Below are 22,981 nucleotides of genomic sequence, written 5' to 3'. Positions count from 1 at the left end.
TTTCTTGCAGGGAGAGAAACTGAATCCCAAGTACAATTATCATCTAAGGCAGTCATCTCCTCCACCATTGCGGCACACCAACTAGGATGAGACAAAGCCTCGTGAACAGTTTTAGGGATGGATACAAACTCTAAGGATGCAATGAATGAACATGTGGAAGGCGATTGATGAAAAATAGAGTAGGGAAAAGAAAATAGCACACCAAGGATTTACGTGGAAAACCCTAATTAGGGAGAAAAACCACGGGATAAAGGGATTCTTATTAGACAACTGATACAAAGAAATACAATAGCTTAAATAGAGAACAGAGAAACCCTAGGGTACAATGAAAAGGACAAAATTGCCCCTAGAGTACAAAAACCCTAATTTTAACACTCCCCCTCAAGTTGGGGCGTAGATGTCAATAAGACCCAACTTGCTCACACATGCATCGAACAACTGTCTGGGAAGTCCCTTTGTTAGGACACCTGCAATTTGTTGATTGGAAGGAATATAAGGAACACACATGTTGCCACTATCAAGTTTTTCTTTGATAAAATGCTGGTCATTCTCCACATGCTTTGTTCAGTCATGTTGAACAGGATTATTTGCTATGCTTATGGCTGGTTTATTATCACAGTAGAGTTTCATTGGATCGGAATGCTCTTGATCAAGGCCTTTCAAAACTTTTTCAAGCCAGATCTCTTCACAGATTCCCAGACTCATGGCCATGTATTCTGCCTCGACACTACTTCTGGCAACGACACCTTGCTTTTTGCTTCTCCATGTAACAAGGTTGGCCCACACAAAGGTACAATACCCTGATGTTGATTTTCTGTCTACTATAGATCCTGCCCAATCAGCATCGGTGTAAGCTTCGATGCATCGTTTTTCAGTTTTCCTAAACATCAAGCCTTTCCCTGGAGAGGTTTTCAGATATCTCAAAATGTGCTCTACTGCCCTTATGTGTTCTTTGTATGGAGACTGCATGAACTGACTTACCATACTTACTGCATAAGAGATGTCGGGTCTAGTATGAGATAAATATATTAATTTTCCAACAAGTCGCTGATATCTTTCTTTGCTCACTGGAACACTTTTACTCATATTACTTAACATTGCATTTGCTTCTATAGGGGTATCAATTGGTTTGCCCCCCGTCATACCTGTTTCCTTAAGCAAGTCCAGAGTATACTTCCATTGGGAAACTGAAATTCCTTCTCTTGATCAAGCTACTTCCATTCCAAGGAAGTATCTTAGTTTTCCAAGGTCCTTGATCTCAAATTCCTATGCCATCTTTGCCTTTAATCGGTTAATCTCTGAGGTATTATCGCCGAAATAACAATGTCATCAACATAGATAATTAAAACTGCAATTTTCCCGGATACAGACTTTTTAGTAAACAGAGTATGATTAGAATGACCCTGTTTATATCCTTGCGACTTTACAAACATAGTAAATCTGCCAAACCAGGCCCTTGGTGACTGTTTTAGCCCATATAAGGACTTTCTCAATTTGCACACTCGGTGATTAAACTGTTTCTCGAATCCTGGGGGAGGACTCATATAGACTTCTTCCTTCAGTTCTCCATTGAGAAAGGCATTCTTCACATCAAGCTGGTGAATGGGCCAATCCTTATTAACTGCAACAGAAATGAGGACCTGAACAGTGTTTAGCTTTGCAACTGGCGAAAAAGTCTTGGAATAATCAACCCTAAAAGTTTGAGTAAAACCCTGGCAACTAATCTGGCTTTGTCTCTGTCAACAGTTCCATCGGGCTTATACTTTATTGTGAACACCCATTTACATCCGACTGCTTTATGACCATTTGGAAAATTGACTTGATCCCACGTATGATTTTTCTCGAGAGCTCTCATTTTTTCCATAACTGCGGCTTTCCATTCAAGACTTTCCAGTGCTGTGTGTATACTGTTTGGTATCACCACTGTGTCTAGGTTTGTAGCGAGGGCTTTGAACTCAGGAGATAAATTGCTATAGGAGAGGTAACTCTGCAACGGATATTTAGTACATGATCTCGTACATTTCCTTAGGGCAATCGGAAGATCAAGAGATTCATCTCTATCTTTACTTTCTTCTGACATACTGCATTCTCCCTCTGGTTCTGTTATTTTCCCACTCTCGATATTTTTTCCAGTGGAAATAAGAGATGCTTCTTTTCCAGGTTCTACCATGTCCTCAAGAGTCATACAATCATCTGTCTCTGCACCATTATCGACCTCAATCACATCCTTGCTATCATTATCTTCTCTGCTTTTGCTCTCAACATTCTCAACACAAGCATCAGTTTTGTCACATTTATTATCATGATCATGGATAGGACTACTAGTACCTGGAACTGATCTCTGTTCAGACTCATGAACTGGAGCCGGAGAGATAACAGGCGGCGCTATTTCCTTCCTGAGATTCTTTCTATAGTATGTGATCCAAGGGACTTGTTTGGTTGGGAGGATAGGTACGTTGGTACTGATACTCACATCAAGGATGGGTTCAGGTTCAGGTAAGGCAAAAAGGACCCCAATTGGTTTCTTCACTGGAATGCTCCCCCTGAAAAGAACCATTGGGAAAGAATGGATGATCTCCAAAGAATGTCACATCCATAGAGACAAAGTATTTTCTGGAAGGAGGGTGATAACACTTGTACCCACATTGATGTAGAGGGTACCCCACAAAAACGCATTTTTGTGCCTGAGGGGTAAACTTGGTACGGTTAGGTCTGTGTGTATGAACGAACACCACACAGCCAAAGACACGAAGGGGTACATCAGAAAAAAGTCTGGAATTTGGGTAAGACTCTTTGAAGAAATCTAAGGGGGTTTGGAATTTTAGGACCCGAGATGGCATGCGGTTTATTAGATGGGCTGCTGTCAAGATAGCATCACCCCACAAATAAGAGGGAAGGGAAGTTGACAATATAAGAGAGCGGGCAACTTCAACGAGGTAACGGTTTTTCCGTTCGGCCACTCCATTTTGTTGAGGAGTGTACGTACAAGAACTCTAATGGACAACACCTTTGGAGACAAGGAATCCGCGTAAGGCGTTACTAAGTTATTCTTGACCATTATCACTCCGATTTTAGCATTGAACTAGGTTTCTATAGAATTGTAAAATTGTTGGAAAACTGAAGTGACTTCTGATTTATCTGTCAGAAGGAAAACCCAGGTTAGACGAGTATGATCGTCAATAAAGGTTACAAACCAGCGCTTCCCAGTTATGGTAGTGACTGGTGAAGGACCCCAGACATCGCTCTGGAACAGAGTAAACGGTTTAGAGGGCAGAGCTTATAGGGCTGAAAAGAGAAAGAAACACGAGGCTGTTTAGCCTGGACACACACATCACATTTCAATTTAGAAATATTAATGTTGCGAAAAAGATGAGGAAACAAATAATTCATATACTGGAAATTAGGATGACCAAAACGATAATGCCATAACATATAATCAGTTTCAGAAGTAGAAAAATGGGAAGAAAACAAACTAGTCCTATCACATATCCTAAAGGAAGCTTTTTCAGTGAGGAAATAGAGTCCCCTGTCATGTCGGGCAGTGCCAATCGTCATCCCCGAGTTCAGATCCTGAAAAACATCATCAGGTGAGAAGATAACACGACACTTTAAATCTCTTGTAAGTGTACTAATAGATAATAGATTGTAAGACACTTTTGGCACATGCAACACATCTTGGAGTATTAAGCCGGAAAAGAGTGACACCCGTCCTTTTCTAGCAACGGGAGCAAAGGACCCATCTGCAATTCTGATTCTTTCATTTCCAGCACCGGGTTGATAAGATAAAAATTGATCAGAAACGCCAGTTAAGTGATCTGTGGCTCCTGAGTCTAATATCCACGGTTTATTACCAGTTATATTCACAAGGCCAAAGGAGTGAAAAGTACCAATATGGGCGATTGCACTTACACCCACTGTAGTAATAGTGCTCTGAGTAGTTTCCTGATTCTGAGTCTGAGTATCTCCAGTAACAGATTCACCTACAAGAGCCCGACTTGGCTGTCGTTTCTTACCATTTGGCGGTCGGCTGTGAAGTTTCCAGCATTGATCTTTATTGTGCCAGGGTTTTTTTGCAATGTTCACACACTGGGGGCGGCTTACTGTTCTGTTTATCTTGTACAGGGCCTGATGTTTTGAAAGCAGCGGAATCTGTTGGTGTTACAGGTGTACTGTTCATGGCTCTCGACCTATCTTCCTCCAGGCGAACTTCAGAATAGACTTCTATTAGGGATGGTATAGGTCTGGTGCCCAATATATGACTGCGCACTGTATCAAATTTAGAGTTGAGTCCTACAAAAAGGTCATACACATGATCCGTTTCATCAGACTGATAATGTAGCACTCCTCCACACGGATAGTTCCAAATCATCTCACGGCACAAATCCATCTCTTGCCACAACAGAGATATCTTGTTAAAGTAAGCAGTAACGTCCATCGTTCCTTGTTTGCATTCATGGACCTGCTTACGTAGAGTATATAACCGTGAGACATTCTGTCTCCTGGAGTAGAGTTTTTGGGCTGCCTCCCAAATATCACGGGCTGTAGCTACATACAATAAAGGTTTTCCAACCTGAGGTTCCATACTTCCAATCAAAATTGACCTCAACAAAGAATCCTCTCCTTTCCACATTCGCTCTTGGGGATCACCGGTCCTTGGTTTTGGTATTTCACCTGTCAGATATCCAAATTTATGACCGCCCTCTAGGGCCATTTTAATAGATTGAGACCAAGAGAAGTAATTATCACCATTCAACTTTTCTCTTATAATAATTCCAAAAGAATTGTCTATAGTTCCAGAACATAAATTTGAAGGGTAAGTAGGGAATGAAGTTATCGAGTTTTTAGGGTATGGTTGGATCTTGGATGTCGATCCCAGGGCTTTCCCAATAGCAGCAAGTTGCTGCTGAAATATCTCGTTCTGTCGATTAATCTGCAACTGCAACTGGGTAACTTGATCTTGGATTATATTTCCTTGGTCCTGGTGCAATCGTAATTGACTTATCTAGATTATCAGGAGTAGAGGCGACATGTGCAGAGGACGATGGCATCTTCTGACCCTTATTCAGCAATTTTCTGCATTCACGCTTCATATGGCCAGATTTATGACAATAATAGCAAACGACACCTCCTGGATTTGATCTTTGGTTATTTGGATGACCTTTGAAGCTATTTGATTCAACCCCCTTATTACTTCTATAATCATTTGTGCGCCCAATCAAAGCACTGCTAGAATCAGATGATGTAACTGCTTGTGTCTTTTCAGTACGAAGTATTCGAGTGTAAGCTTCTTCCAACGATGAGATATTTGAGCTTGACAACACTTGATTTTTGGCCATCTCATATTTAGGTGCAAGACCTACTAAAAAACTCATGATAAACAACTTTTCACGTTGAGCCATTTAGAACTTTTGGATCTGTGTTGATTGGCATCAAGGCATTGAATTCCGCGCATGTATTTTTAACCTCCATAAAGTAGCTTGTGAGAGATTTTTCTCCTTGATCAGGTTGATATAGAGTTTTACAAACATCAAACACTTTATTAATATTCTCTTTCCCTGAATAAAGGAAATCCAGATATTCTAATAATTCCTTGACTGATTCGCAGTGATTTACTAGTTCAATAATTTCACGGTCAATAGAATTCTTGATTTGTAGAAGCATCCTTGAATCATCCCGCCACCAAATCTTCTTATTAGCATCAATCGGTGGATCTTCTGTGATGTGATCATCCATCTCCATGCTCCTAATAAAGTGGCGAACATTTGATCTCCATGAATAGTAGTTGGATCCATTCAACTTGTGTTCAGTTACTTTTGTAGGAACAATCTCAGACATGACTACTGGTTTCTTATCTGCCATTACCTCAAAAACAAAGACACCGGACAGCAGAGAATCAAACCCTAATTTACCGAAGAGATGTCTTTACAAGCAGTGAGAATATCTATATATCCCAAACAAACATACCACCAAGAAGAGCCAACAACATTAAGGAAAGCCACAGAAGACAAACGAAAAACGGCGGCACACGCACTTACACGCGTCAGCGAGTGGACGGACAGCAAACTGGAACAATCGGCGCGTGAGCCTCACTCGCTGGTTGGATGGCAACCGGACTTTGAGGTTTTGTAGATCGGCGGCTGGACTTCTCATTGGACTGGGCGATGTCGAAAAAACAACTTTTTTTTCCCCCGACGGCGGCCAACGACAGCGAACGAACCAAATACGGAGACTGTGAGCAAAAGTGTAAACTTACCTCTCCACAAAACCCTAAACGTATCACAAATGGGTTCTAAATTGTCAAACCCTAAGGTTCACAAAAACCCTAAGTTTATTTAGAGAGCTCTGATGCCATGTAAAACTCTTAGGTTTGAGAAGGAATCAGAATGCTCTATTCATTCACTAAAGAATCAGATTCACTAAAGATATGAATATATACAAGTGTACAAAGCATAGAAAAGGAGGTGGAAGGGCAACGCTTTGTTCTTCAGTTCTATCCAACCTCCCAATGTACTACATGTCTATCTTCTCAATGCCGGACTCAGTGGTTTGCTCCTTAGAAAGATTAATCCGAAACTTCTTTTGGGAAGGCCATAAAGGAAGCAAAATCAATCACCTGGCTAAATGGAGTTTAGTCTCTCAATCTATTTTAAATGGAGGTCTTGGTTTGGGAGGACTTAAAGCCAAAAACACGGCTTTGCTTGCAAAATGGGGCTGGCGGTACATGATGGAGGGGAATTCCTACTGGAGGAGGATCATTTCCAGCGTCCAAGGCAAAGGGCCCTATGATTGGCACACATCTGGAAAGTATGGGAATAGTTTGAGAAGCCCATGGATAAATGTTTCAAAAAGTTGGTCCAAGATAGAAGATTTAGCTCCCTTTACTGTTGGAGAGGGAAATAGAGTCAGCTTTTGGTCAGATCCTTGGCTTTTTCCTTCTGCATTGTCTTCTCATTTTCCATCTCTGTTTAGGATCTCCTTACTGCCAAGGGGCTCCATAGCTGAACACTGGGATCATTCCCTAAACTCTTGGTCCATCACCTTTCGAAGGTTGTTAAAGAATGAGGAGATTGCTCATTTTCAAGCATTGCTGCTTGCATTATCAGAAAAGTCAGTGTCATCCAGCCCGGACAGCCGTTACTGGTCCTTGGAAGCCTCGGGCTCTTTCACAGTCAAGTCCCTCACAGTCCACCTCTCTTCCAAGCGCCCAATGGAGATCTCCCTTTTCAAAGCTCTTTGGAAATCTAAAAGCCCAAGGAGAGTTAACATTCAGATATGGATTATGCTTTTTGGCCTATTGAATTGCTCTATGGTTCTGCAAAGAAAACTTCATTCAGTCACCCTACTGCCCTCTGTTTGTCCTCTATGTAATTCGGCAAGTGAAGATTTACAGCACCTTTTCTTCTCATGTACCTTTGCAGAAAAATGTTGGTGGTCCTTCTTTCAGATGGTCAACTTTGTAGGAGTATTTGGTGATAGTCTCAGAGGCAACCGAAATTATCTCCTCTCGAGTCCCTCTCTCCCAAAAAAGCCACGGCTGCTTTGGATCAACATGGTCAAGGCTATCCTTTCTGATATTTGGTTCGAAAGAAATCAGAGAATTTTCCACAATGTTGGGAAAATTGGGAGTTTCCTTTTGATTCAGCTAAAAGGAACGTTTCAGCATGGTGCTCTTTGAACAAAGAATTCGATGGTTTCTCAATTCAAGACATTTTTCTTAATTGGCAGGCTTTTATATTTCCAGCACCTTAACTTTCTTCAATTTTTGTCTCGGTTGTCCTTTCATTCACTAAAGATGTATTCCTATTTCTTTTCAAGAAGGCTCGGGTTTCTCTTTTTTGTTTGATCTTTATGCTCTTTGTATAAATCTCTTGTACTTTGGAGCATTAGTCTCTTTTTATAATTCAATAATAAAGAGACTCGTATCCTTTTCAAAAAAAAAAAAAAAGAAAAGAAAAATATCACAAAATATTTACAAGAATGGAAAACCCTAACTATAGAATTATAACAGAAGCGAAAGGAGATGGACTTCCCTTAGATTCAACTTCTTTGCCTTTGTTCTTTATAGGTGCATAATTGGTTTGCCCTTTGGGAGTGTCTGCCATATTCCTTTTTGTTGATGAAGCGTTCTTGTCCCAAGTATTCCCCCGGCCAACCCATCTTTTATGTTTTAATGCTTCATCTTCCTCGATTGTAGATGCCATGGATACTGCTTCTGCCAAAGAAGATAGGGGCTGTAAATGTAATTTTTCTTTAACGTCTTGTCTCAAGCCATCCATGAACCAAGCTAATTGTTGGCTATCACTTTCAGCCAAATTGTTCCTAGCACTTGATGAAATTCTTCCTTATAGTCTTCAATTGTACAAGTTCCTTGCTTGCAATGGTGAAATTGGTTATAAAGGAGTCTCTCATGGTTAGCTGGCAAGAACCGTTTCTTCTTCAATTTCAACATTTTTGGCCAACTAGCGATAGATCTTTTGCTGTACATACGTCGGTTTCCTTGGGCTTGGTCCCACCAAGCCGATGCACCACTCTTAAGTTTCAAGGAAATAAGTTTTACCTTCTTGTGTTTTGGAGTCCCATGTAGTCAAAGAAATTCTCCACGCTTTTCATCCAATCTAAAAAGACTTTGATGTTTGTCCTCCCATTATATGTGGGGATGTCAATCTTCATTTTAAAATCTGTTTCTTGCCCCCAATGGGGTTGTTCTTGCCAATCTTGATAGTAATCTTGATTCCCGTATCCTTGCACTTGGTATAAGGGGTTATTCAATGGATGTGGGTGCAGCATTCTTGCACGGTAATTTGGCTGAGGACTGTCATAGTCTTCCTCTTCAGATGAATCGGAATCCAAACCTATCAAATATGGTGGTATGGGGCTACTGGGTGGATAGATTGGGATATGTTGGTGTTGAGGGGGGTGTAGAAGCTGCAGCACATCCCTGTCACAGCCTCTAAAATTTCTTCTTGGGTGTTCTTGGTCTCTTGGAGGAAAATGTTGAGTAGTTTCTTGGTTTCTTGGAAGTTCCTGCTGGTGATTTTGAAACGGTCTCTGGTTATTCCGAATTTCTGGGTTAATTCAGACAGCTTCTTGATTGTTTCTTGGTTGCCTATTGGTCATACTTCCATTATCAAGTGCTATTTGATCGATGGATTTTTGCAGCCCGGCTATGGATGCTTGCATTGCCATCATATTGTCGAAGATGCCACTGACCGAAGCTTCCAAATTGCCTAATTTGCAATTTACCGTTTGTGGAGAGGATGAGAAAGATGCTTCCGATCAGTAGGTGGAAGAGTGTGAAGAACAGGAAGCTTGCCAGAGCCATTACCTGCCATGAGGTCCCTTCTCGAGGTCGCTCTGATACCAATGTGGTGAAGACTAAAGAGTCTTGGAGAAATTTTGGAAGAATCTTAGAGCTGAAGTTTTATTAATGATTTAAAATGAGTGATAAGTTCCCTTTAAATAGGCTCAAAAGGAAAGGGCTTATACATACCTAATTAACTAACTGACATAACCTCCTTTAAATAGACCCAAAGGAGAAGGGTTTTGTCACACCTATTCTAAAATTAAAACTGAATTTAAAAAGAGAATATAATCTGTCATTTTACAAGAAATACCTCCCTACATCACATGTCATCCTACTTATTTATTAATTATGAACTCTATAAGCTGTCTTAACTGGGATGGATTCCTATCTACTGGGTCTCCTTTTTACATTTTGAAAGAAACAAACAATTTTTATTTTTAGTTTATTGTTCAAAATCATTTTTGAAATTTGAAATCTGAAATATTATTAGATTGAATATTTATTGAATGGTCTTTGGCTTTAATTGTTTGATCTCAACTCAAGGTTGATAATGATCTGCTCATTGTTTCCTCATGTGCTGACCTGGGTATCAGATGGAACTATTCACAACCTGAATGAGTATATGGAAATCAAGGCAGCTGATGTTTATCCAAACAACAACATTGATGTGAGAGATGCAATTTTTTTTCGAAAACTTGGAGTGGTCACAAATGATCTGGGGGAGTTTTTCTCTCAAATTCTTTAAACAAGATTGAGAAATTTCTGGTATGCTTATGAAAGTTTATGTTTTTCTTTACATACTTGAAAATCGGAAGATTACTGTAGGTATCTACTTCCTTGCACTCAGTAAAACCCAACAAGAATAGAGGACAATAAAAAGAAACAGAACAACAGAGCATCATTAGTATTGATGACGAAATAATGCTTTGAAGTCTTAGCTATAATTCCCAGAAAAGGAAACAAGTACACAAAGATAAAGTCAGCATAGAAAGTGGTGAAGAAAGCAAGAAATTAAAGAAACCAGTACATCCGAGAGAACTGGTGGTCCTCCCCTCTCAAAAGGGCCTTCTGCTTTTACCAAAATTAATTCTGCCCTCACAGATTCCCAAACTTTCCTTCAATAACAAACTCTGGTGGTCCCCCTCCCCAACATTTCCCCTCAACTAACTAACTTGTCCCCACTGGCCTCCATCTCCTCTTTTACCCCTCCTTTTGTATGTGTGAAGTATTGGGGATCAATCTGGAAACTGCTGTTTCATCACTTGTATTGACTCCCAAGTAGCTTCACTTTTGGCCATATCCTTCCATTTAACTAACCATTCATTAGTTGCTAACTCCCCGTTCTAGCGCACTCCCAACACAGTTTCAGGAACTACTTGCAACTCAAACTCTGCAGTCAAAGCTGGGGGATGATTTTGAATCTAGACAAATTGTCCTTTCTTCTTCAGCTGAGAAATGTGGAATACATTGTGTATCACTGCCTCAGGTGGTAGTTCTAACGTATAGACAACTTCCCCGATTCTCTCCATGATACAGTAGGGACCATAAAACTCAGGAGCAAGTTTCTCACACCGCTTCCACGCTAAGGATTTCTGTCTACAAGGACGAAGTTTCAGGAATACCTCTTCTCCCACCTCAAATTGCAATTCCCTACGTTGTAAATCAGCTTGTTTCTTCATTTGATTTTGAGCCAATGTTAGATGTTTTTTCAATGTGTTTAGAGCTAAATCTCGAGCCATCAACTGTTGTTCCACTGTATTATTCGAGGTTTTCTTTACTCCATAAGATATTAGAGGTGGTGGCGATCTTCCAAACAACATACCTCCAAATATCTCCATTTGGTAGTTTTTGTTACAGACAACAGACTTCCACATATCTCCACAATGGTATGATGTTGTCCACTTTAAGTATAAACCCTCATGGTTTTGCTTTTGGAACCACCCCAAAAGGCTTCATACCAATAGAGATAATTGTCCTCACTTATATATCCACGATCACTTCCTTCCCTAACCAATGTGGGATTTTGTTCACACTCCCAACAATCCTCCCTTTGAACTAAGTACCACTTTAAGCTTCCCCTTGAACAAATCCGTTTCACTCCCAACCACGGCTTGCTCTAAATCCCAAGGCACCTCCCGTTCATCTTGGGTCACTTGCTCACCTGAGCACGACCATGGATCACACATGCTCTTATCACCTAGATAGAACATGAACAAGGCTCTCCAAATTTCTTTATTCAGAATCTGAGGATTCCACCCACACAGTTGGGTCTAGACCAAGGCTTTGATACCAATTTGTTACGGACAACGGACCACCACATATCTTCACAATGGTATATGATATTGTCCACTTTGGGTATAAACCTTCATGGCTTTGCTTTTGGAACGACCCCAAAAGGCCTCATATCAATGGAGATAATTATCCTCACTTGTATACTCATGGCCACTTCCTTCCCTAACCAATGTGAGATTTTGTTCTCATTCCTAACAATCCCTCCCTAACCTAGCTCTGATACTATCTGAGTATGAATGGAATAAAATATTTTGTATTCCAATGAATAATCATGAGATACAAAGTCTTCCTATATAGGAGAAAGACTACATACATAAAAGGAAAGTATCATAATAAAATAAAATATTTAATGATTTTACAACACATCAACATATTTACAACCAACAGGTAGGTTGTTCATTGCAAAAACATTGGAAGTATGTCTAAGACAATGATTCACGCGTACGGTCTATTGGTTTTGGACAAATTCCTTCAACTCCTTTTGTTGCCTAACGAGTTCTTCCTGCTATCACATCAGATCGTTCATTTGTGTTGCTGGCGAGTTTTGTTGCCACGACAGCTCATCAAGACCTCCTAAGATTGGTTAACAAAGGTCATCGTGAAGGAATCTATACCACTCATCATCAAGATGAATTTCTTCAGATGCGTTAGTGTTGTGTTGACTTCCTTCGTCAGTTTGGTGCCCACTAGCCTCACCAATGCCTGATCCACCACCTGTTTCCAGTGTAGGCGTTGGTAAGCTTGGGTCATTTGGTTGTTCAGTGTAGGCGCGTGGTGAGCTAGTTTTGGACTTAAAGGAGGGTGGAGGTGTTGGTAATTTGGTTGAAATGGGGACAATAGGAAGAGGGAAGTCTTTAGGAGCAGGGGCCTTTTCAAGTGATGGTGGGCACTTGTTCAGGTCGATGCTTTGCCTAAGAGACTCCCCATGATCAACTTCGTCTTGGAGTGAGGGAGAATCTATTCTAGGCTGAGGCGGTGGGGTTTGGCTTTGGCGAGATGGGGACTTCCCAACTCGGGACAATGCAATCACCATTTCTTCAATTCTTGGTGAACTAATCGCCTTTCGCTTTTTTTGTTGAAAAGGTTTAGGAGGTATCTGAGTTTGGTGGGATCGTCACTTTGTTTGTTGCTTGGGTTAGTTCTCTGCTTGAGCGGGCAGTCTCATGAGGCGGCAGAGGGAATGACTTGTGAGCATGCTTCTGACCTCCACGTCCTCCTCTTCCTCAAACCAACCTTGTGCAACGTAGTCGTGTGATTAGCATTGGGAAGAACAGCTACCCCCTCGGCCTTGAGAATAATGACTATATTTGACTTGCAATAATGCGACCAACGTTGATTGGGATTAGCCGCATTATGCAGTATATAGCCATTACTTGATTTCTTGATACCGGGTGATCGTGCGTTGTGGGGAGCAGATTTCTTTTGACATGGTAGAGCCACACGTTTGCCTCAAGCGTTAGGCTATGCGGCGACAACGTCTTGACTCCCTTTGCTGAAGTGGACCACTTCGTTCCTAATAAAGCGACCACTTTCAACGCCTCCCTCTGTTCTTCGGATGTTGGTGCTTCTATAATTTTATTTCCCTCGGCGTTGGGGATATCCTCCAAATTATATAAGTGATTTATTTTCTTAACGTCGAATCCAATTGTTACTTTGCCAACATCCGCTCTATATCGATCTTCGTGCGGTTTCCCTTCATAAAATGCGATCATCACTAACGGCTTGACCGTTTTCGCTTCCTCTCAGAAATCTCTCCATCCCAACGCGTCTACCACGTTTGTGATGAAGGAGGGTAATGATGCATTTTCAGGGAAGAATCCCATCTCGGTTAGTATTGGAGGCCTCTTCTTGGGCACTCTCTCTTCTTCCACCATTGGCGCTTTGCCCTTGTCTTCCTTCCTTTCCACCGCTCTTCTTAGCGTCATTTCCTTTTTCGAGGTGCTGCCTCCTTCAGACTTTCCCTTCTTTTCCCCCGCTTTCTTCTTCTTTTCATCTTCTTCTCTTAAAAGTCTTTTCTCCTCTTGAATCTTCTTCAAATTGCGCTTGATGCGCTCGGCCTTTTCCCTTCTAGCTTTTTTCTCCTCATCACTTTCTTCTCTCCACTCCTTCTCGAATTTAAGTGCCGCAAGGTCCGCACTATCCAGAGACTTATTTGACCTTGGCTGCAATGAGGCTCCAGCTTGCTCGATTTCCTCATCACATATTTCGTGATGAAGTTCTGTTGTTGCGATGAGGATCGTGGTTTCCTTAGCTCTTCAAAGCCTTCTCTAACCTTTTTTCTTGCTGTGGCATTAGCATCTTCCTCCATCCACCACAGCAAGATCACTTCCCCCTCCACCCAACTTCCATGACCCACACGGCTTGAGCACTGGCCCTTCTAACCAGCCCTAATCCGAAGATGGTGAGATTTTGGGTGTTTTGCCGCAATCCACCCAACCACACCCCCTCTTTCCTTTCAGCCTTGTTGAGCTTAAAACTTTCTTCTCTCAAGAACTTCAGGCTCAGCTTGCACCCCTCCGTTAATCTCTCTCAGAACTGCACCAAGACGCAGACAACATACGCAAATCTCTTGTCAATGTGCAGCACAACCTCCTCACACCTCGCCAAAATCAACGCATACAGGTAGAAAGGAATCGTGAATACTTCAACTTTTTTATAGTCTACCTACACGACCCAGCAGTCCCTCATCTTTTCCAACCTTTGCGATTTCCTGATTCGCAAGGCGCTGCCCCTCCGACCCCACAATGTGATGATCCTCTGCAGCAACCCTAAATTTGGGGATGATGTATTTGAAGTTATATTCTTTTCTCTATCTCTTGTATCTTCACTTGCGATATCTCCTTTCACTCTTTGTACCTTAGCGCTCCGATACCATTGAATGAATTCTTGCAATTTTTGCGCTCATCGTTCTAGCTCTGTCTATCTTTGTCTTGTTATCTTTTATAGTTTATCCTTGTGAAATCATTTTGATGTTATATCTTCTTGTGTATTGGCAAATTAACAACCGTGATGATCCTTATTCATTTCCTTAGCTCATCCTCTACAACTCACATTCTTCTTTCCGTCTTAGTAGCTTCTTCAATGTTTGACAGTCTTACCCTTTTATGCGCGCAAGCCTTTGCTCAACCTTCTTTTTCAAAATTTTTGAATAAGTTTGTTTTCGTTTTTCTTACAGTGCAATGAGGACCTTGCCACTCTAAAAGATTTGGGGGTGGGAGAGGTCTAAGTAGATGCGTTCAACTTTTACACCGCGTTTTTATAACCTCCCACTTTCATAAAAAAAAACACAACAAAAAAAACAATAAGCTCCATTATCAGCGCAAGGGAAAAACCAAACCTGATAAGAGTTTAAGTTGTGAAAGGAACTTGCCCATAGTTGGATACTTTGCATGACACCCGTGTAGGTAAGCCAAAATGAAAGTAGGTTACTAGGATTAATGTAATGTAAATAACATCAAATAAAAATAAACAACTTCATTGTCTGACGCAAGTTAAAGCTTAGTCTAGATGAGAGTTGAGTTGAACCTGGAACGCAACCGAAGTTGGATGTTCGCATGACACCTGTGGGAGCAAGCCAAAACGAAGGGTGTAACCAAGTTCAACGCCTTGCCTATAATTTGAATAAGTAAAACGCAGACTATTTTTCCTTTCAAACGAACGCAATGCTAAACGAAAAAGGGATATGAAAGTATTTGAAATGAGAAAAAGATTTTTTAGCAAAAGCTTTCCAAATTTAAGGCTAAGAAAAGATTTCCTTAAAGAAGTGACCAGACTCGAAAGAAATAGGTGACTTGAAAAGGGAATGCAGCAAAATTAAACGCATTCTGAGAAGCTAGTCAACGCAACTTTAAGGTGTAGTGCAAGTTTGAATTTCTTTAGTATAAGATATGCTTGAAGACAAGCATTATTCTAAATTTGGGGGTATGATAACTTGTAGAAATACAAGTTATTATAGTCTTTTACTTAGAATAATAAGGATAGATAAGAAGAATATGCATCAATTTTGTTAAGAATTCATGTTACATATTAAACTTGTGTTGAAGTATCTCATAAACACCCGCTGATCGCATATCATGAGTTATGTTGCACCAAAGTGTCTATTTTGCAGACTAATCGTAGGACTTCGTTGCGTGCGCGGTACCCCTATCCGATGAACAAACAATTGGTCGCATGCCTCGGGATCTCTGAGCTGGCAACAGCGGATCACCTGGCAAGTACTCAGAAGATTGACCATGATAGCAGTGCTGACATTCTCAATCTTGGCATCGAAGGACTAGAACTCATAATTTCAGGACCACTGATGTTTGAGAGAGATGAAGTGTCCCAAAAATTATCTTCAAGGTTAGGTGTCTCCCTCTGAAGAGAATTTGGGTCAAGAAAAGGTTGATTTTCCAAAAAAGACACATCCATACTCTCAAAATACTTGTTGGTCAAAGGATCAAAACATTTGTACGCCTTCTTATGAGAGACATAGCCTACAAAAATGCATTTAGTGGCTCAAGGATCAAACTTAGTTTGAGAAAAAAAAGGGAGAAGTATGGACATAAGCAATACACCTAAACAATTTAGTTGGTAAATCAGAAAACAGTCGGTTATTAGGAAAAAACTCATTGAAGTGATTCAAAGGAGTTTTAAAATTCAAAATCTTGGACGACATTCGATTGATCATATATGCAGCTGTTAGAACGGCATCGCCCCACAAATATTTCGGAACATTCATAGAGAACATAAGGGCACGAGCAACTTCAAGTAAGTGCCTATTCTTTCGCTCAGCAATGTCATTCTGCTAAGCCGTGTCACGACACATAGCTTGATGAAAAATACCTTATCTTGCAAAAAATTGGTTAATTGTTCATTGAAATATTCAGTGTCGTTATCAAAGTGAAGAATTCGAATTTGAGTTTGAAATTGAGTCTTAATCATATTGTAAAGCCGAACAAACACCTCTTTTACTTTTGACTTTTTTGTTAACAAATAAAGCCAAGTTAAACGAGTGTGGTCATCTATAAAGGTAACAAACCAACACTTCCCACTATGAGTTAAGACTTTAGACGGACCCCAAACATCAGTTTGAACTAAGGAAAAAGGTGATGAAGCCTTGTACGGTTTAGGAAAATAGGTGGATCGATGATGTTTGGCAAAAATGTAACTTTCACATTGAAAACTGAACGATCAAATTCTTTAAATAAATCAAGAAACAAATACTTTAAATGAAAGAAATTTGGATGCTCTAATCTACGATGCCAAAGCATTATAGTTTCTTTAACTGAAGGAGAACAAACACTACTCAAACCTTGAACTTTTTTATGACTAGCAAAAACTTCATTAAAATAATGAGATCATCAATCATCCTAGCACTTCCAATCGTCCCCCCGCGTCCTGATCCTGAAAAATACAATGAGTTTCACAAAAGATAACACAATAATTAGCATCCTTAGAGATTTTACTAACAGACAACAAATTACAATCTAATTTTGGAACATGAAGGACGGAACGTAACATAAGCTTTGTAGTCAAAGGAATAGTTCCTTTTCCTGCAATAGAGATGAAGCTACCATCGGTAATGCGGATTTTTTTATTATAATACACGAAAATATGATTCAAATAAATAAGAGGAACTGATCATATGACCTTGCTCCAAAATCTATAATCCACGGAGATGAATTAAGGCAAGAGAGAGCTTGAGGACAAGTACCTGTTTGTGCCAAGGAAACACTAGGATTACCAGATGATGAATTGTTCTTTAGCAGCTTTAGAATTTGATCAATTTGCTCTTTATTAAACGGGTTGGAGTCAACAACATTAGCATTAGAGGTATGCTGAAGTGAATTTCACTCATCTTGCTTAGAATTTTTCTAATTCGCAGGTTTTTCATGAAGTTTCCAACAAGTTTCACGTATATGTTGAGGTTTATTGCGGTGGTCGCACCAGACACGAGGCTTTTCATGTGGCTTGTTGGATTGATCAAAAGCTTTCATTGCAATATTTTCAGTCACCAACGTAGAGCATTCAACTTAATCAATAGGTTTTTTTGCAAATCATAACATTCTTGCGACTTTCTTCCCTACGAACTTCAAAAAAAACATCATCAATAGTTGGTAGAGTAGTTTTCCCAAGTATTCTACCTCTAACTTCATTAAACTCAACATTGAGCCCAACAAGGAATTTGTAAATACGACTATCTTCAACAGTTTTCCTATAGTGCTTTTGGTCCTCTGTAGACTTCCACTGATATGTATCAAAGAGGTCAAGGTCTTGCCAAATCCTTTTTAAGGAGTGAAAGTATTGTGTGACTGAGTTAGTTCCTTGTCGTATTTCACCCAATTTCAAGTTCAACTCAAACACTTGTGACTAGCTGCCCAAATCAGAATACATCTGAGTTACACCATCCCATAATTCCTTGGCAGTAGAGGAACACATGTAGTTACAACCGATGTCTTCAACCATGGAATTGACAAGTCAAGTTATAACCATGGTGTTTTCAGCATCCCACCCGACAAATGAAGGGTCATCTGGACTAGGGATAATTTTTTCTTCTGTGATGTAACCAATCTTCCCTTGTCCACGAATAGACATCTGAATATTTTGGGACCAACGAAGAAAATTATCCCCATTAAGTCAAATGGTAGTTATTTGGATAGTGGGACCAATTGAATGGATACGATTGTTGAAAACTTTAGCAATAGGTGCCTTAGTGTCCGACATATTGCTAAAGAAGCAAAGACCCAAAAATAAAACTAGTAGTCTGGGGAAAAAAAAAACAAACAGAGGCCAAACAAACCAGCAACTTGGATGAGACACCGGTAGATGGCGGTAATGGGCGGCACTGAGTGGCGGAAAGGATAGATAGGTATGCAGACTAGGGCGGACGACGATGATAACCTGCGAATGAGCGTCAAACCCAAAAATTGCGACCAAATGAGCGGCTGGGATGTAATGTCCGACGGAGCTGCGATCGACCAGCTGCAGAGAGCAACATCCAGCAGGGCTGCAAGTGACCGATGGTGGTGGCAAATGATCGAAGATCAATCGGCAGCGGCAGCACAACAAAAAAGTAGGGTTTTTTAGGTTTTCGGAACATTAGAATTTTTGGGGTTTGTGAAAAAATATTATTTTCTCAAATTTCTCTTAGGAGAAAAGAGTTTCTTAAATAGAAGAAATACCCAAATACAAATAAGGAAAGAATAAAAACCAGCAAATATAATACAATAAATACAATAGAGAATTTCACAATAAAGGAAATAGTCAATAGGTTCCTGAAAACATTGAAAGGAAACATGAAAACGAGTGGGTATATGTCAAATCGTCCTAGTGTGAGATGCTTCACCCCCAAAAGGAATTGGCTAGATGAACTAAGAATGGATTTGGTCTTGCTTGAAATATTTTGTCAAGAATTCATCATCAAAAGGATAGCTTGGGATAGATTTGCTTGTGGTTCAAAATTATATTATCAATTGCTACTTGTTAGAATACTTTGAATATATTATCTAGGTCAAGAATACTTCGAATATATTATCTAGCGCGAGTGACCAAGCACAAGTATCTCAATAAATTCTCTTCTATTTTTCTTTAAGTGAATCAAATTTGAAAGTTTACTATTGATTTACATATCATCCAACTTATCTATGAATTGCGAACTCTCTAAGCTGCTTAACTGGGATGAATTCCTATCTACTGCCTCTCCTTTTTATATTATGGAATAAACAATCAAAATTGCTTTTTAGTTTATTGTTCAAAATCATTTTTTAAATTTGAAATCTGAAATGTTATTAGATTGAATATTTATCTAATGGCCTTTGCCTTTAATTACTTGAACTCGAGGTTGATAATGATCTTCTTTCATTGTTTCCTCATGTACTGTCCTCGTTATCAGATGGAACTATACACAACCTGAATGAGTATATGGAAATCAAGGCGGCCAATGTTTATCCGAACAACAACATTGATGTGAAAGATGCAATTTTTTCTTGGAAACTCGGAGCAGTCGTAAATGATCTAGAGGAGTTTTTCTCTCATATTCTTTAAACAAGATTGAGAAAATTCTGGTATGCTTCTTAAAGTTTATGTTTTTCTTTACATACTTGAAAATCTGCAGATCACTTGGTAGTTGGCTTGTCTGCATTGTTTACCCGAGAACCTGGAGCTGCTTTCTCAAATGAGAAGTTCCATAGTCTTTTTCAAGTTTATGGAGTTCTTTATGCTGGGGATGGATTATTGTGCTAGCTCTCTCGAGTTCAGCCCATTGGAATCAGTTGCAACTTATAAAGGCATATTTGGGAATGACAATGAAATGGTTCAAATCATTTTTTTAATTGACAAAATCACTCCAAAAGAAGTTTTAAATCATTCAAAATCAACATTGATGGTAAAAAAAACCGTGTTTAGAAGTGTAAAGTCAAATATTAAATAGATATTAAAGGGTTAAAGACATGTTTTAAAATGATTTTGAACCTGACGAAAGTGATTGAAATCATTCTCAAACATTTCTTTGTTTGTACATATTAACAGCAAGAACTCCACTTCAATTTGCTACACCCTCCACAGACACGCATGCTTGATCGTGAAACTGCAATCGAGTATCTAATTGCCTGTTGCTAGAGTTCAAGTCATGTGACAATGAGATTCTCCTTGATCTTTCACTTTTTTCCTCTAGTTTAGAAGAATCTATTGCAGGAACATGTTCAGCATCTGAAATACTTTGGAATTCTCATAAACCCATTATAAGTTTCTATACTCTATGAACTGTACTCAATGAATTGCATGCATCTTTTTCTTTATCCCCAACCCACTTTTCAATCAATGACAGTGACTAACTCCAGCAATCACTCAAATCACTCAAATTTAAGTTATTAGTTCGTAGTGTTGTCGTTCTTTTTAGTAATTTGACAGTAGTTGAAACATCTTAAGTGTAGAAAAAATTAAGAAATTTAGGTATAAAAATACTTTTGAGATAATGTAACCAATGAGTGTTTTAATTATAAATAGTTTTTTCAAAAAATATTTAAAAAGAAAATGCATGTTTGAAAAACACTTTTTCTCTCCCGAGCCATCCAAACAGGCTATCCAATCCCATCCAAAAAATATTAACTTCACTACTGGTTAAGTATTTTAAGTTAGATAAAATCATAAGTTTTAAGGTTAAAATAAATCATATGGACAAAATGGATATTATTGTAAATGTAATATTGTAGATATTCATAAGTTATTTATGTTACAACAAATTCATAATCTTCATAGGTTATCCAATCCCATAACCCCCCCCCCCCCCCCCATTAATTTTTACCTTGTAACATATGCTCCACCATGCTTTATAAATAGGGTTATTTGTAGAAGACACTACAATTGAGTTCAATATTAGTTCTTACTTCTCTCTCTTTTTCTCATCTTTTTCATTGTTATTTGTTCATATTCTTCTTATTTCATCACACGTTATCAGCATGAGTCTATACCACTTGAGGAGATTTTGTTGAGATTAGAGTTGCTTCATTGGAATACCAAGAACGATAAAGGCCCTACATAAAGAAGAATTTTTGTATTATGGCAGTTTATAAGTAGATCATAACAACTACTTTAATCATGTTAAAATCTTGATGATGTACGAGACTAGCCAATGATAAAGCATAAAGCACCGACATCACTATTCAACGAAATTCTTCAAAAGACGATTGGGGAGACTTATTGACAAAGTGTTAGCTACAATAATATTTGAGAAGTTAACCCACAATATTTGTATATAACAACCAAGAGTATCGAGTGATGTTTTCATGAAAAACAGTAAATGTGTTGCACTCTTTTTCCCTTGACTATGGTTTTGTCCCACTGGATTTTTCTAACAAAGTTTTTAAAGAGATAATTATTAAAGTATGTGAAGGTGTTACCTACAACAACATTTGAGAAGTTAACACACAATATTTGTATGTAACAACCAAGAGTATCAAGTGATTTTTCATGAAATGGAGTAAATGTGTTGCACTCTTTTTTTTTTTTTTACTATGGTTTTGTCCCACTGATTTTCCTAACAAGGTTTTTAATGAGGCAATTATTAAAGTATATGAAAAATGTATTCTTTTTTTTCACTAGTTTTTTATCTTACCAGATTTTTCCTAGTAAGATTTTAACGAGGAGGCATTTATTTTACATATTATGGATATTTAAGGGGGAGTATATTAAATGTAATATTGTAGATATCCATAACATAACATAACTTATTTATGTTACAACAAACCCATAACCTTCATAAGTTATTCTATCCCATAACCTCCCCTATTAACTTTTATTTTGTAACATACGCTCCACCATGCCCTATAAATAGGATTGTAAGGTGCCTTTATAAAGGACATTACAATTGAGTTCAATATTAGCTTTCCACTTCTTCTCTTATACTTTTCTCTCTTGTCTTACTTTCATTGTTATTTTGTTGTTCATATTTTTCTTATTTCATCCCAAATATTTCACTTAAACAAATGACATTGCACATTTTAATATACAAATAAGTTAATTATTAAAAAAAACTTATAAATTTCACATGAAAAGTATAGCGTGTACTTATTTAACTAAATTAAATCATTTATGTAGACATTCCACCAAATAAAATAAATCATTAAAGATATGGGGGTGCAAGGATTAAAATATTATTATCGATATCGAGATTTTAATTTTACAAATATAAAGACAGATATATTGATATAATATTGATATCAACGGATCTTTCTGTAAGCTATGGAATTTATAAAACTTATTTAGAATAATAATTAAGTTGTTTTTACTCTCAAACTAAGTTATAAATATTGTTATTAGTATTTATATTCATATTGGACTAAACAAATGACATTTTTTTGTTTATGACCATTTATAAAAGATGTTGGAGATATCTATGAATATTTAATATCAATTTCAAACCCTTTGATTTATAGATATGTCCACGGATATTCTCATCATGATAGATGCAATAAAAATGACATCATAAAAGGGAAAAACATATATCAATTAAAATAATTGATTAAAAATCACTTTTAGTCCCTAAACTTTGATTTAGTCTCTGAACTTTAGTTTGTAACAATTTAGTATCTGAACTTTTAATTTTGTAACAATTTAGTCCTTGAACCTAAGTAACAATTTAGTCTTATACTTTAAATCTGTAACAATTTAGTCCCTTTTGTAGCAATTAGTGTTAAGATTTAATAAGATTTCTTGCATAAATAAACCGATAAACTAATTAAAGGCTCGATAGTTTTGTAAAATACAAAGTCTATATCATAAAATAATAAAAATTTATATCTAATTTTGATAAACTTGTTTACATTAGAGACTAAATTGTTATAAATTTAAAAGTACAAGGACTAAATTGTTACATATTAAAGTTCAGAGACTAAATTGTTATAAAAT

At 38.3% G+C, this 22,981-nt stretch overlaps 1 protein-coding gene and 1 pseudogene across 5 annotated transcripts in view; one reads left to right on the top strand and one right to left on the bottom strand.

Moving 5' to 3' along the window:
• LOC120091126 (protein N-terminal glutamine amidohydrolase) overlaps nucleotides 1-20,373 on the top strand; it is a 30,006-nt gene extending 9,633 nt beyond the window's left edge. For 2 of the 5 annotated variants that reach the window (XR_016524855.1, XR_016524856.1), the window contains exons 6-8: nucleotides 9,898-10,069; nucleotides 19,470-19,641; nucleotides 20,105-20,373. Coding sequence is in view for 3 of the 5 variants with exons in the window: in XM_039048983.2 (XP_038904911.1) it covers nucleotides 19,470-19,621 (152 nt within the window). In the remaining 2 variants the exon portion in view is untranslated. Of the gene's footprint in view, nucleotides 1-9,897; nucleotides 10,070-19,469 lie in introns of all 5 variants that reach the window. The other 3 variants (XM_039048983.2, XM_090307568.1, XM_039048981.2) reach the window with 3 other exon arrangements.
• On the bottom strand, nucleotides 13,339-18,301 carry LOC150032922 (uncharacterized; annotated as a pseudogene).
• Nucleotides 20,374-22,981: the final 2,608 nt, after the last annotated feature.

The sequence above is a fragment of the Benincasa hispida genome, chromosome 11, assembly GCF_027475165.1.
Source record: "Benincasa hispida cultivar pf3 chromosome 11, pf3_genome.v1.1, whole genome shotgun sequence".
Lineage (NCBI taxonomy): Eukaryota > Viridiplantae > Streptophyta > Magnoliopsida > Cucurbitales > Cucurbitaceae > Benincasa > Benincasa hispida.
Note: the sequence above shows the minus strand (reverse complement) of the source record. Positions and strands in the feature narration are given on the sequence as shown.